The sequence below is a fragment of a genome, unplaced genomic scaffold, assembly GCF_019419815.1.
Source record: "Pyrus x bretschneideri cultivar Hongxiangsu unplaced genomic scaffold, Pyrus_bretschneideri_v1 Contig2, whole genome shotgun sequence".
Classification (NCBI taxonomy): domain Eukaryota; kingdom Viridiplantae; phylum Streptophyta; class Magnoliopsida; order Rosales; family Rosaceae; genus Pyrus; species Pyrus x bretschneideri.
In genome coordinates, this window is record NW_025999501.1 from 7,558,957 (window position 1) to 7,573,842 (window position 14,886).

General features: G+C 37.7%; 3 protein-coding genes across 3 annotated transcripts; 2 read left to right on the forward strand and 1 right to left on the reverse strand.

Annotated features, from left to right (window-relative positions):
* The first annotated feature begins 3,565 nt into the window (after positions 1 to 3,565).
* Positions 3,566 to 7,986, forward strand: LOC103952581 (protein disulfide-isomerase 5-2). The gene is made up of 5 exons (XM_009364208.3): positions 3,566 to 3,831; positions 3,967 to 4,070; positions 4,166 to 4,536; positions 5,336 to 5,643; positions 7,359 to 7,986. The coding sequence occupies exons 1-5, from the start codon at positions 3,604 to 3,606 to the stop codon at positions 7,671 to 7,673; spliced, it is 1,326 nt and encodes a 441-aa protein (XP_009362483.2). The 5' UTR covers positions 3,566 to 3,603; the 3' UTR covers positions 7,674 to 7,986.
* A 1,793-nt stretch (positions 7,987 to 9,779) lies between these two features.
* Positions 9,780 to 13,734, forward strand: LOC103952580 (3-hydroxyacyl-[acyl-carrier-protein] dehydratase FabZ). Its single transcript, XM_009364206.3, has 4 exons — positions 9,780 to 10,039; positions 10,120 to 10,180; positions 10,292 to 10,436; positions 13,326 to 13,734. The coding sequence occupies exons 1-4, from the start codon at positions 9,832 to 9,834 to the stop codon at positions 13,581 to 13,583; spliced, it is 672 nt and encodes a 223-aa protein (XP_009362481.2). The 5' UTR covers positions 9,780 to 9,831; the 3' UTR covers positions 13,584 to 13,734.
* A 118-nt stretch (positions 13,735 to 13,852) lies between these two features.
* LOC103952579 (chlorophyll a-b binding protein CP24 10A, chloroplastic) lies at positions 13,853 to 14,853 on the reverse strand. The gene is made up of 2 exons (XM_009364204.2): positions 14,536 to 14,853; positions 13,853 to 14,450 (listed from the first exon to the last, which is right to left on the reverse strand). Exons 1-2 carry the CDS (start codon positions 14,757 to 14,759, stop codon positions 13,901 to 13,903), a joined length of 774 nt encoding a protein of 257 aa, XP_009362479.1. The 5' UTR covers positions 14,760 to 14,853; the 3' UTR covers positions 13,853 to 13,900.
* Positions 14,854 to 14,886: the final 33 nt, after the last annotated feature.

Genomic DNA, 14,886 nt, shown 5'->3' on the forward strand with positions numbered 1-14,886 from the left:
AATTATTTTCCAGTTTACCAACCAAGACCAGGCGGTGAGCGTTTACCGTACATATAAAAATATAGAGTAAATTACCGTTTAATCCCTATACAAATTAACCTTTGGTTCAGTTCAAGACTTAGGCCCTGTATGGCAAATTGGATAAAGAATCGGATAGGACTAGTTATATAGACCCAGGTGTTTGGCATTCACTCGTACTAAATAAGCGCCGGATTAATTTAACCAGTCTACTTATTTAACACGGTATATGCCGGATTAATTTCTCTCAGCATCGTCGTCCTCCCCGTCACGTTCTCTCACCATCACCGTCCTCCTTGTCGCTTTCTCTCACCGTCGTTTTCTATCGTTGTTGCTTTCTCTCACCATCTCTGCTCTCCTAGTCCTTGTCGCCTTCCTCATCGTCCTCTCTTTGTGGCCTTCCTCATCGCCTACTCGCCGTCCTCCCCTGCAACTGGGTTTTGCAAAGAAACATGATGCACGCGGAGAGATGATTTCAATTTGGGATTCTTCCGCAATTGGCTGTTGGAATTTATTTCGGATTCTTTTGCAATCGGGGAAGAAGAAGAAGCGAGATAGAGGGAGGGAGTTTGAGGGATGCGGCGGAGAGATCTGGAACAAAAGTGATTGTTTCTTTTTTTTTTTTTTTTTTAAGTTTAATTTAATTTTAAGTTTGATTCCTCCTATCCGTTATAAAACCAAACACAGCATAAATAATATGGTCATTAGTCCGATACTGTACCAAACGCCCGACTAATTTAGTCAGTACTATTCGGTGGCTATTTATTCTATCCGACAAAAATACTCAGTACAATCCAAGCTGCTAAACGAGGCCTTAAGTTTCACGGCTTGGACTATTTTTTTTAGTAAATTAACCCATGAACTATTTGAAATCAGCCAACTAAACCTCTTACTATCAGATGCGATAAATTTCGTCCACTTTGTCGTCTAATCCTGACACAATTATACACTCAAGAGTGAATCGTGTGTTTGTCATGTGCCAATATTTGACAACGAAACGGGTAAATTTCATTGAAATTGATGGGAAGTTAATTAGTTAATTTCAAATAATTTAGGAGGTTACTTTACCAGAAAAAAGGGTAATAATTCAGGAGGTTAAACGGTAATTTACTAAAAAAATATATGACAAAAGAGAAAATAACTTTCTTATACAAATAATATTCGACACTAAATTAAAGGAATGTAGATTCGTAGTTGGGTGTCTGTTTGTGTCCATTGATGATGACCAAGGGAATCCATTTTTGTTTCCCTTGATTTCTAATGCTATCTTCTTCCTTATGTTTGAAGTTCACGATAATTGACTTGCACAAGTAATCTTATATTTGTAGTTCACGGTAATTGAGTTGCACAAGTAAACTATTTTTTTTTTATTGGTGGTGTGTTTCATAACTCTTGCTGGGAGAGTGGAGAAACAGAGAATAGAGTAAAACTAGCAATAAAACAATCACACTTCGAGTTCAAGCGGTTCACCAATTTGGCTACGTCCACTAGAGTTGCATATGCATTTGGATTTCACTATGTACAAGAGATTTATAAAATACAATGAAGATGGTCTAGAACCTTTACATAAGGTAAAAGAAATGAATGATGGGGAGAGTGGTCTGAGAAGGAAAGATCTTTGTTGTTGTTGTTGCTGCTGTGGTGGTGGTCTTGCTGCTCTGTTCGTGCTTCCCCTCTCCCCCCCCTCCATTATACAGAGATGCATCAAGACTGATATCAAATGCTTTGGAATCTTCACTTACGTCTCCATTAGTCCAACTGTTATCATCTCATTGGAATATTTGGAAGCTTGATTGAGTAACATTGAAGATATAATATTTTCCAGATGATTGAGATTCTCCTAGGCTAGTGAGTAAGCACTTCTAATACCATAAACATTGCCTCATGCATGCTAATAGACTAACATACACATGCTATAGACTCCACCTCTTCACCCTAATTATTAATTAATTACCAACTTCCACCTTACCATTTGGATAAAATATCAAGACAGAACTACTCAATTAGTCCCACCTCAAACTCTCGATCCTGAGAAAATAGCGAACTCACTCTTCTAACAAAACTCCCACCTCTCACTCTATTAGTAATTAGGTATATTTGTCCAATAAACCAAAATAGAGGAAATACAATTAAAGAGGGACACAAAACTTTTGTAATACATAAATAATACGTATACATACATTTTTTTTTAATACAAAGTATTACAAACTAAATGATGGTGCCATGAGTAGAACTAATGTTTAGTGTGCATTTGCTCTTTGTACCAATACGGGTGCTTGAGAAAGAAAGTGTTTTTTTGTGGACATGCCGCCATTGGATGTTGTCAACACGCAAGAAACATTAGGATTAGTATGTTGTGTGTGTTTGTGTCAATTTATTCGAGTTCTAATCAATTGATTTTGTCATGAGTGTGATGCTAGTTTAGTCAATGTTCATTTATATGCCTTGGATATCAAAGACTTCATAACCTATGTCATACCAGTAATCCTTTCATTTTGAAGTGTAACTGTGGTACATTAGAGCATTTTCTATTTAAATTTATAACACATTTACGTAAAAGTAATTAGAATAAATAAAATATTAAACTTTGATTACAAATTACTCTGGTATTTACTAAATATTTGGAAATCAAACATTTGATGTGATTCACGCATATTTTAGAATTCAGCTCCAAAATTTGAAGGAAATAGATCCAACAATTTGATGGTATATGGATCTCTGATTGCGGGGTAATCAAAATGGACTTTTTCTCCCCATTATGACGTCCTTTATTTTTAAATTTTCAAAATTGCGCTTAACCCATTGAAAGGGCTGTCTCACTTTCTAGTGCAACTCCTTTTCTCTTTAGCAGCAGCTCTCACCAAATTTATGGATAGGGACAAGGGCATATAAAATTTTAATAAAAAAACAAGCATATAAATGTTGTAAAATTCACGGTGTATGTAGTAGAATAAATAAATAAGACACAAAATTTACAAGGTTCTTCTATAGTTAGTGTGAATGGAGTACGTTCTCGAAGCAGCAGTGATGCTTTCATTTATAATCTGGAATAATAAGATTACAAAGATAACTCTCTCTATCCTCTCATATCTTTTTCTTCTTTCTGTCGTGAGCCTTGTGGCTTCTCTCTTCTTCCTTCTTTCTTTTCTCTCTTTTTAGCTGTAAGGCTTTGTATTTTTGTGTGTGATTTTACATAGAAGGATGAGGCAGCAAGTGGATTAGTGGACAAACATGTAGAGTTGTAGTGGGTTGGCTATTCACACATTAAATGACTTATAAGATTATAACAATAAAATATTTGATTTGGGACAAAACAATTTAGAAATAATAATATTACGATCCTACTAAATTAATAAAATAATTTTATGAAATCAATTTTATTTTTACTCCAAATTCAAAACGTTTTAGTAAACAACTTTGAATGAAATTTTAGATTTTAATTATCCTCAATTAAATTCTTTTTCAAGTCACGATATGAAAAGCTAATGTAGCGGAAAGACTGAAATCCTTGGCGAAAAGAAAAAAGACTGTAAAACTGAAATCAGATAAACAAGAAAGAAAGAGAAAGAGAGAGAGATTGAGACGATGTCGACGATGCGCATGCGCGTAAGGGCGTTGTGTTGTTGGCTGCTTCTGATATTATTAACAGCACTAGATTGGCCTGCAGTAGCAGCGTCGTCGTCGTGGACGGTGGACGGGACGGTGTTGGAGCTCGACGATTCCAACTTCGATTCCGCCATCTCCGCCTTGGACTTGGTCTTGGTTGATTTCTACGCCCCCTGGTGCGGCCACTGCAAACGCCTCTCTCCTCAGGTCTCTCTCTAGAATCCTAATTTTCAACTTTCATTTAAGATCTTTCTCCATCCATGTTAATTTTGATGATTAATTAACACATCTTGGTTAGAAATTTGTTATTTATTTACATTTTAATCAATTTAATTTATGTAGTTGGATGCAGCTGCCCCCTTGCTTGCTGGGTTGAAACACCCAGTAGCGATTGCAAAACTTAATGCTGACAAATTCACCTCTGTAGCTCGAAAATACGAAATCGAGTATGATCCCGTTTCTTCAAATCACTTTTATATCCATTTCCAGTCAGAATTTTATTTAATTTTAATTTATAATTTTGTGTTGAATATTGATATAGTGCATATCCTACCCTCAAACTGTTTATGCACGGCGTCCCCTTAGAATATAATGGACCCAGGAAAGCGGAATCGCTAGTTCGCTATCTGAAGAAATTTGCAGCTCCTGATGTTTCCATACTTGAATCAGACTCTGCTATTAGTGAATTTGTTGAAGCAGCTGGCACTTACTTTCCTATATATATTGGTTTTGGCTTGGACGAGTCGCTGATATCAAAGTTAGCCATAAAGTACAAAAAGAAGGCCTGGTTTTCGGTTGCAAAGGATTTCTCCGAGGATGTAATGGTGTTGTATGATTTTGACAAGGTTCCTGCTTTGGCATCCCTTCATCCAACGTACGATGAGCGCAACATCTTCTATGGCCCCTTTGAAGGTTAGGTTGTTTTGGTTGATCAGTCCTAGTTCACCGCTAAGTGCATTCAAATATGTATATAATATGTTAGTGTGACATTTTTCTGAGTCATAATGATACATCATATCATAAATTCACAAATTTACAGTATTTCTTCAGCTTGCACTGTTTTTAGGATCCGTCTTTTCATAAGGAAGAATACATTTTGACATGAAGTCATAGATGTGGTCGAGTAAGCTTTATGAGATTGCTTTTCATGCCATCTTGTTAGCACCCTTTTCTTGCCTAGTTCCTTTTGTGCTTGAGATGTGGACAAAAACCCATTGCTTGTGAAGTGATTCTAAATGAAATAAGGGATGCAATCTCTTCAAGTGAAAGCTTCTTCTTTTAAAAATCACAAAGGTTAGGTCAGTGTAATAGTTTAATTCCCCCCACCCTCTCGGACAGGCTATTAGAATTTTCATTTTTAATAATACACTTGAATGAATTGATTTAGCTCTTCGTATGCTAGTTTTAGTTTATTTACCTATTAGCTTATGCTAGTTCCTTATAATGAACTGAGCTATATGGTTCATGCTTACCTAGGAGACAATGGTGGCTATCTCTTTTATTTAGAGTTAGATGTGTGGTGAGTTTAGAAGTTGCTGCTGAATTTTATCCCAAAGTTAAACTTTCTCTAATGTGAGCATATCATATGACATGGTGTTGAAGGAAGTGTTTTGTGCATTGTAAAGCTAACCATCATTTAGTAAAGCTCAAACACGACTCATCTATGTTCAGCCATTTTCTGTCTCTTACTTCTTTTTGTTTAAATGTACAGAGGATTTTTTGGAAGATTTTATACAACAAAGTTTGTTCCCTTTGGCCATGCCCATAAATTATGAGACATTAAAGTCATTGAGCGATGATGAAAGAAAAATTGTTTTGACAATTGTGGAAGATGAGGATGAAGAGAAGGCAAAGAAACTTATCAAGATTTTGAAATCAGCTGCATCTGCAAATCGGGACTTTGTATTTGGTTATGTTGGGATCAAACAGTGGGAAGACTTTGCGGATACTTTTGGAGCCACCAAGAAGACAAAACTACCAAAAATGGTTGTCTGGGATCGAATGGAGGAGTACTTTACAGTAAGTGATTAGTTATTAGAAAGACATATGTTCTTTAGATCTCCATGCTAAATTTAGTATAGACAATGGTATATGGTTGCTGATTTTTTTTGGGTGAATCTATGTTTCATATATTTGGGTAAATAATTTGTGACCATCGGTGCCTTATGAAATTCATTATATACATAAGTTTTGATGAAAAATTGTGGTTGGTAATGGGAAGATGTTTGGGAGGGGTTATCCTCTTCCATCTTTATTTCCTTCCTTGTATAGAGTCTCTTTGATCAAGAATGCTACCATCCACTCCTTAGCCTCCTTATTGTTGCTGGGTTCCATTTTCTTGGAATTTTCAGTTTTGTGGAAACTTTAACAATAGAGTTCCTGGCTTATGTAAACTTGTTTGCCCTTTTAAATATTATTTGTTTGCATTCTAATTGAGTGGATAAAGGTTCTTGGATAGTTCATCCTTCTGGTCATCAATCGTGTAGATCCTCCTTTCAAGCAATTTATGTTGAATTGGACAGCTGAAATTCCCTCCAAGATACAAATTTACGGTAAGTGGCTCACAGAAAGATTAAGAGTTAATTTAAACATCAGACATGTCCAACAAGGGAAAACATTTAAACTAAAGAAATAGAAACCCAGCAAGATGCCACCCCAACCCCCTCTCTCTTGCTGACTGGCCACCGTTGATGTCCCCCAAGCCTTGCTTTCTCTCTCTCTCTCTCAATGATTCATAGCCTTCTCATCCTAATGTTCATGACCTCACGGCCATGTGGGTCTTCTTCTAGTTTTTGCTTTAGGATTTTGGTAATGATGCATAGAAGATATGAGTTGTGATTGGGAATGGTGGCTCTTGTGGGGATGGATTATTTTGAGGAGAGATAGATTTGAATTTTGGAAGACTAAAGCAGATGTCTGTTGGATGGATCGAAAATTAGGATGAAAATACTCAATATCCACAACTAATTAATTAATTATCTATTTGATTAATAACTTAGAAGGATCAGTACACAATAGAGAGTGAAAATCCAAAAAAGATGGGGCTGATGGAGAAGACTGAAAACAATGGCGGCCCACAGCCTGACATGGATGAGGAGCTGGCAGCAAGAGGCCGGTGCTAGGCTTCTGTTGTATGTTTTATTTATTTTTTTCTTTTGGTAATTATGAAGGGTTAAATAATGAGAAAGGAACTTTGGTGAGTGTTCTTAGACATGTGTGGTGTTTAAATAGAAAACCTCAAGATTAATACCTGTGACTTGTTCCAGAAAGGTCTCTCTTTCCTTGTTTATCTACTCATTGGTGTGTATTGTGTAAAGAGGAGGGGGAGCGGGCGAAACATTTAGTTTTGCACTGGAGACAGATTTTGTTTTGGGGGTGTTTGGTTTGAGGTGGGTTTGCTGAAGAAACTGCAGTATGGTGTTGTCAGAAGGTTGTTTGATTAAGCCGGCTCATAAGATGGTGCTCACTTTGTGGAGATGTGTTCTATCACTTTGGTGGTGTGTTTATCTCTATGTTCCCTGTCAAAATAGGTCAGAATATTTCTTTTTGTTTGGATTTTGTGATTGCAGGTGCTCTGTATTGAGAGCACTCTGGGTTGGTGTTGTGGTTTTTCTGTGTTTTTGTGCACTTCTAATGTGTTTCTTGTTTCTCGGACCACTTGTCCATGCTTCTTGTATTCCTTGTGTATCTATTTACAATGTTTACATGTTTCTTGACATTATTTTGTAAAATAGGTAAATGGTTCGGAAAGCATTGATGAGGAAGATCAGGCATCTCAAGTCTCACAGTTCCTCCAAGGGTACAAGGAAGGAAGAATAATAAAGAAAAGAATTGGCGGTCCGTCATTTGGGAGTGTTATGAATTCATTTTTAGGGATGCGAACCGTATACATAATGGTTTTTTTGGTTATAGTAACGATGCTTATTAGATCAATCAGTAAAGAAGACGACGAACCTCCTGTTCGTACTGCAGACCAGATTGATCCCGCTACAAGCTCTTCCACTGAGGCTGAAAGCAGAGAGCATAGATCTGGAGAAAAGGAAGATTAGATCTGGCCTTTTGGACTTATAACCAGATCTGATTGGGGGTAGCTGCCAGAGAAAAACGAGAGTTTATTAAACGCTTAAATGCAACTGTGCAGTTTGCCGGAAAGTTGCAGTGTAGAGTATGAACATCCATGATTTTGTAGAGACTAGAGGATGATGAATTCCTGCGCACTGTTATGCGCACTCCTTACAGAAATTCAGCTTTTGTGTAGTGTCTTAATTTGTGGCGAACCACGATAAACACAGCGTTTCTTTTTCCTTGTGTATCTGCTTAATTTGTGGCAAACTTGAATTCATGTATTTGTGCTGTTGATTCTGTTTTGTGTTTTTTTTTTTCGTGGGTTTATGCTAAGACCACCTATATTGAGCGTCAAGCTCTCCCGAATGATGTTAATGATGTGCATGTCTCTCATGGTCATCTGCCCTCGGTTGTTCCGGGGGATTTAACGGGAGCGGTGTTTATGTGTACTTCGTGACCGTGTCTCTTGCACAAACTTTCTAATATGTCTATACAAACTGCGGGTTGCTTCATTTTCCGACCAAAGGTTTGCCTTATGCACGGGTTCGTCGTGGTCTGAGGCAGAATGTTGAAATGCGGTTGGATAGTTTGTGTTGGAAATTCCAATGGTTCGATTCTTGGGCTCAATATGAATGCAACACTTTGGACACGTTTGTCGTCGGATCATGTGCTATAGTCATATGGCCAATTTAGTATTTGTGTTTTCGATTTGGCTAATTTAGTCCTCGTGTTTGTCTCTGTTAGCCAATTTCATTCAATTTTTTTTTTAAATTCATAAGAAAAATCATATGAGAAATAATTATCCTTTCTCTTTACAGAAAAAATGCAAATCAATGAGAAATAACACATATAAGAAATAAAACTTTCAATCTGAAGAATGATTAAGGTTGTGACATAGAAAAGAGAGGAAGTAATGTTAGGGAGGAGGTCAGAGAGTTGGGAGGAGAATAATTTTTTTTTATTTTTAATTTTATTTCATTCTAACATAAATAAACACAAGACTAAATTGTCCAAATTGAAAACACAAAGATTAAATTGATCCAATGACTAAAACATAGGAATCATTTTAACATTTAAGCCTTTAAAAAATGACATGTGTCAATACATATTTAATGCCTTTAAATATTATTTTGGCTTTTTGGTCAAATAATCATTGAGATTTGCCTAACTTCTTACTTTGGCTTCTGTGATTTGAAATCAATAGAAGTGATTCCTTAGATTGTCCACCATAAATCATTTTGGTCATTCGACGAAAACTTATGTTAAATAAGATCAAAATGACAAAATTACCCTCAATATAATAAACAATATGCCAAAATGATTAGACACAAATTAAGGGTGTTTTTGTCATTTCTTCTTTATTTTATGAAGATTTTTCATAAAATGACCAAAATGATTTATTGTGGACAAATTTAGGAATAAATTCTATTGATTTCAAATCACAGGGACTAAAGTGAGATGTCATGCAAATATCAAAGATTATTTTAATTAAAAAGCCTAATTTTTTTTAACTTTCATCTTTAATTCTTAATCAAAAGCATTAAATTTTTTTTTTTTTAAAATGACATGTATTATTTGTTAAAGTGAAAATGTCAAAATGCAAAGGTTGACTGTGTACGTTAAGTATTATAATATAATTAGCTGATAATTTTTTTTTTTTCAAATTATCAACGAATTACATTATTACACGTTCTACTGGATTGTTTCTAGCACTCTGAAAAATCTCACATTTAATTTCTTAAGTGCTTCTTCAAAAAGTATTTGAGTAATGTTAGAGAGACTAAATTTATAGATCAAATTTTGTAAATTAAATGACATAAAAATTGATGATTAGACTATTACTTAAACGTTGATAAATGTACTCATTTTTTATTGATGACACATAATTTAACTTGTAAATTTAATCTATAAATTTAATCTCATTATCATTGCTCCCTCGAATATTTACTCAATGACATTTCCACCAAAACGTCTGTAGTTAAGAGCAGTTCATGGTAATCTCCGCCATTGAAATCCGAAACCAAGCGCTTGACGTTTCTTCTCACACAACTACCCTCGTTACTGTCGTCCTCCTTCGTCTTAAACCCCCCTTCGCACAGAGACGCAGATCACACCTAAATCCTAAGTCCTAAGCCCTAAGAAATGTCGACCGCAGCTTCCTCCGCCTCTCTCACTTGCCACTCCCCGCTCCTTCACCGCCCAAATGCTCCCTCCCGAATCTCTGTTGCCGTCGCGATTCCCAGATCTCTGCCGCCGTTGCCCCATTTGAAAACTAAGAGGAGAAACTCAACCACCACCTTTTGCTCCGCCGACGCTGCGAAAGACAAAGACACCACTCCCATTGAGCTCAGTAAGAACTGAACCGTACTGATTTCTGCTTTTCTGTTCTTTGATCATACCTCATCACAACTTCCATCTGTGCCTGTGCAGGATATGAGGCTTTTCCTACCGTCATGGACATCAATCAAATTCGTGAAATTTTGCCTCACCGGTCTGTGCCTTTTTCTGCACCATTTCCTGCGAAATTCGGTTTCTTTTCCAAATCATTTGAACTAATTCGAGTCTACATTTTGTTTGTTTGATTGGGTTTCTGGGGGTTTAGGTTTCCGTTTCTGTTAGTGGATCGAGTGATTGAATACAATGCTGGAGTTTCAGCTGTTGCAATCAAGAATGTCACCATCAATGATAATTTCTTTCCCGGGCATTTCCCCGAGAGGCCAATCATGCCTGGTGTTCTCATGGTCGAGGTAATCATTTTTTTCGTATCGTACTAAAAGATACATGAGTGTGTGTTTGTGTATTTTATACGTATATATTAGAATAAACGTGCTTTCGTTAATAGAAGAAGCATATGAAACTTACAAAACAGGGGACACAATTTCCGCCAATCTATCTAGAGTACTGATCTACAGCTAACAAAAATAATAGCAACATTAGTAATATGTTAAAACTGTAAAATTAATGGTGAATCTAAGAAAAATCCTGTACAAAAACATGCATGTCGAGTTGTACATGGTCCACTCTGCACAATGTTAAGCCTTTTCTCTTTCCCTAAGTCAAGGACATGTCAATGCTACTCACTGAGATGGTGTCACTGAGTGACAGTAACATGAAAACATTGGAGTAGATTTCACTTCTTTTTGAGTTCTGATTTGTGTGATTGTATGTATTCTAACTTGTAATTATTGAAAAAGATAAGATGACATTTGTGTAAATACCATGTTTACGCGACTTGCCGGATACAACTGAGCAACTAACTTGTACTGGCGTTTGGTTTAATGTCTGGTGATTGCCTGGTGGCTATGCCACTTGATCAGCAACTGAAAAGTTGACCGAGTTATCTTTCTTTCCACACCAAAATCCCTGCATTAATACATATCAAGGGTTTGAAAAGTCCACTTAAAGTTGGACCAGATTGTCCAGCAACTGGTTATATGTGGATCAAAAAGAAGTATTCAGAATGCTGAAGCATTTTTTTTCTTTCTTCGTAAAGGATACTCCAACGTGGGAGCGAGAATTTTCAGTATTTATTTATTGTAATTGGGATGGGATTAAATACTTGACCTATTCTAAGTTTCTAACAGTAATCTTTTCCCTCAACCGTGAGCACCTTGGTATATGAGGGGCTCTTCTAGCTGTCTCTGTTACTAAGTTATGAATTGCTTTGACGCATGAAAATTGTGATGGATAAATGTCAGTTTAACTATGGCGGCTCATCAGTGAGATATGTTTTTTCCTTTTTGATGAAATTTTTATAACCTTTATTTCCTTCTACTATATTCCTTTATTGGTACATTTACAGAGTTGTGAGTAGAGGCTTGAGAAAATTGCAATACATCTTTTTGTTAACCCTAGATACATTTACAGGATGTTTTTCGCTGATCATGCTAACTTTGCAACTATTTCTAAGCTATCATGTTCTTTCCCATACTTGCAATTTAAACTAGCAGGTTAAGGCTAACCAATGTAAGTAAGATGTTCAAAGAAGGCCCTAAGCACTATCTTCTTGCATCCTCTCTGTATCAAAATAATCTCATCACCTTGTGCACCTCAATAAGTTTGTGATCTCCACCATCATATTCTCTCTAAGATTTCTCCTAAAACTGATATCCCAGCTATTGTAGAAAGAGCATGTATTTGTGCAATTGCAGTGGAGAGAATGTATATGTATTCCTAAAGTGATAATATGTATCTGAACCCAAATTGATGCTCTGACTGGTTTTATAACTAGTTCGTATAGGATTCCCAAGATAGTTGCAGATATTCGTAATCCCAACTAGTCAAGAACTCAAGATATGTATGAATGGCTCAAATTGTAGTCATCGGAAAGATATTTCCCTGGGTTATATATATGTATATATTAGGGGAAGATGAAATTGAATTTAGGGTGGCTGCGTGAAACTCTTTACAGAATTTATTTCCCTGGCTTTATAATATTATAAGACTATTTCTAGTCTTATGAACTCTGCTGAAATATCCTTGAGTTGGGATTTTGGCTTTTGAAAGAATTTGGAGCAGGTTTCTAAACTAGAGCATGTAGATTGGAGTCCTATATATGAGAAGGAGGCTTGGTCAGAACGATCATTTGAAGGAAGAGTTTGCTAGTGCAATTTTTTGAGTGTGGCAGTAAGAAATCATTTGGACTGGACATCATCTATTTGGCGGGTTTTAAGAATTGTAGGGAAGTGGTTATGGAAAATCTTGACATTTTCCACAAGTGTTTGCAAGAGAATTGTCAATTTATTGTACTAATTAGACCTATTTAATTTGATCCCTAATAAACCTCATTGTGAACGACTTATGTCCTATCAACTGGTCTGGTTTGGGATGCATTATTAATGTTGTCTTGCATCCTGTCTTCTTGACAGAAGTGTCTGGGGGCTATCCAAGACTCTGGGGTTTTTCTTGCAAGTTTTTCTGTCTTTCTTTGCTTGATAACCCAAACCATCCCACCTTTGGTCCTTAAAAGTTTATTTGGGAGTCTCGGTTCCCATTATAGTTTTCTTTGGCTGATAGTTCATTGCAATATCAATTCATGTGATATGCTTTGGAATACGAGGCCATATGCTAAATTATATCATAATTGATGTCTACTCTGAAAAGGTATGGCTGAATCTTCTGAACACATTTTCTTGCACTGAGCCTTCACGATATTGATTTGGAACAGGTAAGTTAGGGCCTTTGGTTTGGACCAGGTTGCTTCAAGGAACTATTATTCTTTTCGGAGTGAATTTGGCCTGGGAGAGGAGATAAAAAGAATGCTATACCCTGGAATTTTGCTATGCTTGCCTCATTCCATGGTCTGCTTTTGTGGGTTAGGGGTTCTGTTTTTCACTTAGTTTAGTTTTTGGGGTTTGGTTGTTCCTGACGCACCATTTGTCCATTCATTCTTCTGTGGTTTTCTTGTAGTCGTTTGTTATTCCATTCACGAGCACCTAATCATATCTTTGATTGATGGTTCTTAACAAAAGTTCAGAGCAAATGTAACTGTTTTAGGATATACTTGTTGTAGAATCACATTTTGTATGCTTCACAGCAAGATAATGCGTATTGCTGCTGTTGACTAAATTTCCCGTTAACACTTGGCTGTTTTGTTTGGATTAGTAATGATATATGTCAATGCTTGTTGTATCTAGGCAATGGCACAGGTTGGTGGCTTGGTTATGCTGCAACCAGAAGTGGGAGGCTCTCGTGACACTTTCTTTTTCGCTGGAATTGACAAAGTTCGATTCAGGAAACCAGTGATTGCCGGCGACACATTAGTGATGAGAATGACGCTTATTAAGTTGCAGAAACGCTTTGGAATTGCAAAGATGGAAGGCAAGGCCTACGTTGGAGGTGAAGTCGTATGTGAGGGGGAGTTTTTGATGGCTACTGGTACCGGTGGTGACTGATCTCAATTTTTTCGGTAATTTCAATCATTGCTAAAGCTGGTTCATGTACTTTACTCGTAGCTACTTTTTTCTTCGCTTTGTTTTTGATCCTCTCTTGCGTGTATGCGTTTTTCGGTAGTTAACATTTTGTTAAAGAGATTTTTATGGTTAATTCTTGCCATGATTAGGGAGACAAGATGTCGGTAACGACACTTACGTAGCGATTAAATTGAATTATCAGATTGATTATAAACAGATTGCTTGTCCTTGTGCTGGAAAGGATAAAAAAATTGGGTAATTACTTATATCTACATATTAAAAAGTAAATGCCAAATGGTTTACAAGCCAAGAGCACCAAGGGGTGTCTTTCCTTGTCCAGCTTCAAAGTAGAATATAAGCATAGCCAACATAGCAATCCTTGCATGCTTAATCTCAGCCAGTTTCAGTCTCTCCAACTTTTCGCTATCTGGAACGTAAACCCCGTCCTTGATGGAGCCGGCAAGCCCCAAGGGGTCGAAGAACTTGCCTCCCGGGTAGCCTTGCTCTCCGGTGGCGTTGGCAAAGTTCTCCGCAGTCTTGGACCAGGGTGTCGCCCACTCGACGGACTGGGACTCGGGGTTGTAGAAGTCCACCCATCTTTTGCTTTCCACCCACCCCATGAGCAAGAGCTGAGTGCCGAGCAGTGAGCCGAAGGAGAAGGGTGCTATGGCGCTGGGGTCAGCTCCGGCTTCGAACCATGGGACACCGCTCCAGGCCTGGCCAACAAGGATGCCGACGACCGCGGTCATTGCCCACCGGCCGTGGATGAGCTCCGCCTCTCTGTACCACTTGAGGAACGCCGGGTCCTTGCCGAGTCCTAGTGGGTCAAAGCCGTAGTCCCCTGGAAGCCTGCACGCATTTATCGGATCAGATTCATATGTGTATGTGTGACAAACTTAGAATTATAATATGGTGGATAATATATGAAACTCACGAGCCATCGAGCCACTCGGGATTGATGAAGTTGCCGCCGGCTTTAACCCCCGGGATCCAAGACTTCTTTGCGGCAGCAGCAACCGCAATGAACCTCTTAGGAGCAGGACCTCCAACCCTGCTTCCAACAGTGGCAGCGGAGAGCAAGGCCTGACTTCTTTTGCCTCCGCATAAGAAGGCTGCCGAGTTCAACCCGTTGAGCACTGCACCGGTGGTTGCCGCCATCTCCTCTCTCTCCTCTCTCTCTCCTCTCTCGAACGAGCAAAAACAGAGACTCAGTGAGTGTTTCTGGTGGCAATGAACGTTTGAGAGTGAGAGTGGTTTGTTTGGGCGGTGTTTTATCACCATTGAG

What these genes read in the sequence shown, in the direction of transcription:
- LOC103952579 (XM_009364204.2), bottom strand. Translation starts at nt 14,759, where the DNA reads ATGGCGGCAACCACCGGTGCAGTGCTCAACGGGTTGAACTCGGCAGCC. An exon ending in CCCGAGTGGCTCGATGGCTC is followed by an intron (nt 14,451 to 14,535) that starts GTGAGTTTCATA and finishes AAATGCGTGCAG; the next exon opens with GCTTCCAGGGGACTACGGCT.
- LOC103952581 (XM_009364208.3), top strand. Translation starts at nt 3,604, where the DNA reads ATGTCGACGATGCGCATGCGCGTAAGGGCGTTGTGTTGTTGGCTGCTT. An exon ending in GCAAACGCCTCTCTCCTCAG is followed by an intron (nt 3,832 to 3,966) that starts GTCTCTCTCTAG and finishes TAATTTATGTAG; the next exon opens with TTGGATGCAGCTGCCCCCTT. An exon ending in GAATGGAGGAGTACTTTACA is followed by an intron (nt 5,644 to 7,358) that starts GTAAGTGATTAG and finishes TTTGTAAAATAG; the next exon opens with GTAAATGGTTCGGAAAGCAT.
- LOC103952580 (XM_009364206.3), top strand. Translation starts at nt 9,832, where the DNA reads ATGTCGACCGCAGCTTCCTCCGCCTCTCTCACTTGCCACTCCCCGCTC. An exon ending in CACCACTCCCATTGAGCTCA is followed by an intron (nt 10,040 to 10,119) that starts GTAAGAACTGAA and finishes GTGCCTGTGCAG; the next exon opens with GATATGAGGCTTTTCCTACC. An exon ending in CTGGTGTTCTCATGGTCGAG is followed by an intron (nt 10,437 to 13,325) that starts GTAATCATTTTT and finishes TGTTGTATCTAG; the next exon opens with GCAATGGCACAGGTTGGTGG.